General features: G+C 36.3%; 1 protein-coding gene across 1 annotated transcript; it reads right to left on the bottom strand.

Annotated features, from left to right (window-relative positions):
* Positions 1-309: 309 nt before the first annotated feature.
* Positions 310-4,021, bottom strand: SARC_00274 (hypothetical protein). The gene is made up of 6 exons (XM_014306072.1): positions 3,842-4,021; positions 3,144-3,388; positions 1,899-2,196; positions 1,623-1,709; positions 1,121-1,339; positions 310-965 (listed from the first exon to the last, which is right to left on the bottom strand). Exons 1-6 carry the CDS (start codon positions 3,911-3,913, stop codon positions 855-857), a joined length of 1,032 nt encoding a protein of 343 aa, XP_014161547.1. The 5' UTR covers positions 3,914-4,021; the 3' UTR covers positions 310-854.
* Positions 4,022-5,190: the final 1,169 nt, after the last annotated feature.

Here is a 5,190-nt window from a genome sequence, read left to right as displayed (position 1 = left end):
TATATATATATATATATATATATATATATATATATATATATATATATATATATATATATATGGTATGAATGGTATATAGCACACTTACTCATTACAAATATTAACATTTTATATTTTCATATACAAATTTAATGTATATGTTGCTTAACAGAGCACGTACTAAAATATACCTTCCGTAGTAGTATGTTTTGATAAAAGAATATCTGTGTATTTAAATATTTGGGTGTATGTATGCTCATGGGCATATATATACAGTACATGCATAGTGCTATTGCACCATAGTACAGAACTGTGTAGACTGTTGTCGGAGTGGTGTTATAAAAGAGAGAAGTAGCACAAATAATCCTGTTGAATACTAAACACAGCGTATAACTTTCTTGATTGATTTTTACACACGAAATCCGTGTCGTGTCAAACTTGGGCACTTTTCGTAGTATTGGACCATGAAGATTTTCGAACCGATTTCGTTACAGTTTTTCGCTAGAACTCTTCAACAATGCGAGTCTTCACCTTATTTTAATAGCATATCACTGACTACTCTTTCGTATCTGTACCCAATACTAAAATTAAGAGAGGATTGGTGGTGTTTGCACAAACAACGTACATAAATAGACAGCTGTAGCCTATGCGAATGACCAAACAGTGCATGGTTGTCTTCCATCTTAGAGTACGAACAATTTAATAATATACGCGAGGAAAGGTTGCACTGTCCCAAAAATCAACAAATAATATGAAAACCCTAAAAATCAACAAATAATATGATGTTCTCCTTTTTGACTATCTATCGTGGCTCTTGGATCCGAAGTGATTTATCGCAAGAAACCGCTGACATTGTTGATAGATCAAGCGTAGGTTTACCACGATATTGCTAATTTTCCTTTCGCTCTATGAGACATCAGAAGTTTGAAAGCGTCCTTAGTATCCTCGTATTTATATGGGCTAGTAGGATCCATGATAACCCTCAGCTGAGTAATAGTAAAGGTAGCACGAAGTGTTAGTCAGTCGCAATAGAAAAATACAAGAGAATTCATAGACCGATCTGAACGCACACACACAGATCAAAAGTACGACTGAGTACAGATTTCCTGCCAATTTGAGAAGACACAGCTGGAAATCATACCTTTCTAGCTTCAATCCACTCACTAATCTCGGTCATATCTTTTGGGGCACCGGCGTTTGTTAAGAAGAATTCGTAATTAGGCCCCATACCTATAGCAGCCATTGCTTTCCTACCGATAGTGTTGCCCACCATCGAAAATACCCTGCCGATCGAAAGAACATCCGGTCCATTCTCTTCTTCAGAAGAAATGGTAACAAACACTCCGCCTTTCTTCAGAACCTGCGTAAATTTGTGTGTTTGGATGGTCAAGGCAACCGCATGGTTGATAGGTTCAAAGCTGCTTCAATCGAGTACGTCTAGTCGTCAGTTGCCGTAGTCCACCTATATGGCCAATATATCTATCATAATCTTATATTTCGTCGCATGCGATGGATACAACATGTCTAAAACAGTCCCAAACCCGATAGGAACACCTAGTATAAACAACGGTGAATTCTACGAAAAGTAATCGAATATCTTTGTTAGCCACAGCAAGCTAAATGTAGTATATATTATTACTCACCTGATGCGATCGCTCCCAGCCACCACCAACGCAATCGAAGACAATATCATACTCAGCGCCATTGAGAATGACTTCCCATTTTCCTTCCTGCATACATGACGAAAAGTGTTATTTTGCGTATACGTCATTGGACGCTCAAAAGTTCTGGTGCATGCTTCAAGATGCCAAAACCCCCCCTCCGTGTGTACATGAGAGACATTCTATTCGTTTCTAAGAATAATATAAAACGCAAAGTCGATACACATATCGTCCCTTTTGACTCGCCCAAATACATACTTTATAATTGATGACCTGATCTGCTCCAAGACTGTCCACCAATTCAACATTAGAAGACGTCGTGGTCACGTGCTTGGCCCCCATAATCTTGGCCATTTGGATCGCCATGGAGCCCACACCGCCGCTTCCACCAAGAACCAATACTTTATCACCCTTCTTGATGTTACCTTTAAACTTTAACCCTTGATAAGCAGTTAGACCTACCAACGGTACGGACGCAGCCTCTTCAGCAGATATGTTCTGTGGTTTCTTAACCACAAAATCAGATGGGCACACCATATACTCCGCACAGCTACCTCTATGCATATACAAAATTTGTATGTACAAGATTCAATTCAATACACATATTTTCATATCTCAAGGTACGTAAGAGTATGGACAATAGCTTGAGGGTGCTTCTGCATGTCTCCTATGTCAATATGCGTCCAACCATTCACAAATATACTATCACTGTAAACGCCCATGTACACAAAAACTATGAGAAGAACAAGTATGAACAAACAAAACCTAAAACCTGCAAACGTATACATGTATATACACGAATACACATAAATACATACGAACACACACACCCGTATATATATATATATATGTATATATAAATATTTATACATATACATACACTCACAAATATAAACATACACTTTGAAATTAAAAAAAATTAAAACAAAGATTTATATATGTACATCAATACAATATGCATATATACATGTATAGTACATGTCTATGTTAGAAACCACAATTTGTGATATATATTGATATAAATATATACTTATACGCGTATATAAATGTTTAGAATACATGCAAATAAAAAAACATACAACTCCCCCTCCTCCCCACTACACACACATACACTCATATATATGTTATGAAATAGATGTATATTTATGCAAATATATGTGAACACGAATAGAAATAGCACACACACACACACACACACACACATATATATATATATACTCGGAACACACACACACACACACACACATATATATATACTCGGAACACACACACACACACACACATATAATCAGACACACGTACATACATACATACATACATACATACATATATATATATTATTATACACATATTATAACTCATATTTTATACATGTATAACATTATGTACATATTGTAACTTATTACATACATATATAACTTATTATATACATATTGTAACTTATTACATACATATATAACTTATTATATACATATTTACAAACAAAGATATACATTAACGGACCTGTCCCCGGTATCGCCGTAAACAACATCTCCAACTTTGAAATCTCCTTTACTCGCTTTGCTTTTCGCCACAATGATGCCACAAACATCGAAACCGACAACGTGCGGGAACGACCGCTTCATGAACAGCGACATGTTGCCCTTCATTAATTTATAGTCAACGGGGTTGATTGAAGATGCTTGCACCTTGATAAGAACTTGATCTTGGCTATCATCAATTGTAGGCACTGGGTGAGCCGTTTCCAGCTATATTGAATAGAAGTGAATCAAGCGAGTCGAGATAAATTAAATTGAACTGAATTGAATTATTAAAAAGGGAGGGATGGATATATATAGTGGGATGAACATGAATAGAATAAGAAATGATTAAAATAAAACTGAAATGAATTGAATAGTTTCAGATAATTACGAAGGACCCACTAGGCCTTCTCCGTGTTCACAATGGCAAGCGGCTCATATTCCAGAAAACGAAACGCGTTTTGCAGATAGTACTGACGCTGGTCGACATCTACCACAAGCGATATTGGCTAGTACTGAGTACCAACGCAACATTATAATCATAAAACGCTCTTGGGAAAGATGGATACTCTAACCCAGTCAATGACAAAGAATTCATATGATAATAATGCTGCCATAGAGGGCTGACAAAAGCACGAGCTAGCGCAATTTGTAGTTGTAAACTGTAAAAGGGGTGATTACCTTGAGATTCTCCAAACCATAATCATCGGTTTGCACCCAAGCTTTCATCGTTTGTGGCGTCCCTTTCGTCATGTTCGAGAGCTAGTTTAATCTATGGCTTTGTTGAAATGATGTATTATTGTTAAACTTATGGGTTTTAAAGTGCTATTTATATAAGACCGAAATTTATGCGAGGTCACCTGTTGTACAGTACTACAGTGCAGTATGCGGATTGCGCATTCCAAAAGTCTTACACATCGGATTTTTTTTCATAGCCTTCTGAAAATTAGAGCTATGTTTTATTACTCTGAAAACAGATGGATATCATATTTTTACACGATCTATTTTAATAAATAAATAAATAAATAAATAAATAAATAAAATACAAACAACTGTCACAGTGACACAAGTGTCAAAAGAAGACTCTTTTCTTTAAAACCATTTATAAAAAAGAAGAAGTTACTTCACATATGATTGGATGCGAGCAAAACTGATTACAGTTGAATGGTTGCGGTGTGCATATGGTATATTGATCAGTCTCACTGTCTCACAGCTCTCATTGCTCACAGTTCGAGTCTGAAGAGTGAAGTCTCACTAAATATGTAGTATGGAGCACAGCAGTAAGAACCGGGAAACTCAGGCCGATTTTGTAAATTGAAAAACCTTTTTTGGCTTGAGCGATTTTCATTTTTTTTTTGCACTAAAGCATTTGGTAGATCGAGGGCTGTCCAAAACAGCATTTTGTTTTTGGGCGAATTTTGAAAATGGGTGCCTATGTCACATATGTGGGTCATACGCTTGTGATTTTGGAAAAAATATATTTTCATAATCAAGTAAAATACACCTTCATATACAATTTTTCATTGCACAAAGAAACCAGTTCACGCTTTCTAAAAATACAGTGGGGTAAACAGAGCAGCAGGATGACAGAGATCAGCTCAAGCTAATCGCTGATGGAAATTACCTTACTGATCTCTATATTCCCACTCGGCTCAACTTCACTATCGCTGGATTCACTAACTTCATCACTAATTACGTACTCTTCAGCACCCTCAGGTTCCGAACGATTACTTACAAATCTACCGCGCACACCACGAGCTGACTGTACACAGCCCAACCTTAAAGTACTTTTGTTCGTCCTACGCTTATCGCATATACCTTATCCATGAGGTCTGACTGCATATAAATGAGACTACTATTACGAATAAATAATGTTTTCGGCGTGTATTTTGATATTTAGACGTTTGGTTGTGACCCGAAACACACATATATATATACATACATATATATTTTCATATATAACATACATACATACACACATACATACACACACACACACACACACACACACACACACATATATATATTAC

This window comes from Sphaeroforma arctica, assembly GCF_001186125.1.
Source record: "Sphaeroforma arctica JP610 unplaced genomic scaffold supercont1.7, whole genome shotgun sequence".
In the NCBI taxonomy this organism is placed as follows: domain Eukaryota; class Ichthyosporea; order Ichthyophonida; genus Sphaeroforma; species Sphaeroforma arctica.
This window is presented reverse-complemented; position numbering and strand designations above follow the sequence as displayed.

Bases quoted from the DNA above. Each gene is read 5' to 3' on its own strand.
- SARC_00274 (XM_014306072.1), bottom strand. From the start codon at position 3,913: ATGACGAAAGGGACGCCACAAACGATGAAAGCTTGGGTGCAAACCGAT. The intron at 3,389-3,841 runs GTAATCACCCCT...TATTCAATATAG, and splicing joins ATGGTTTGGAGAATCTCAAG to CTGGAAACGGCTCACCCAGT. The intron at 1,340-1,622 runs GTGAGTAATAAT...AAATTTACGCAG, and splicing joins GCTGGGAGCGATCGCATCAG to GTTCTGAAGAAAGGCGGAGT.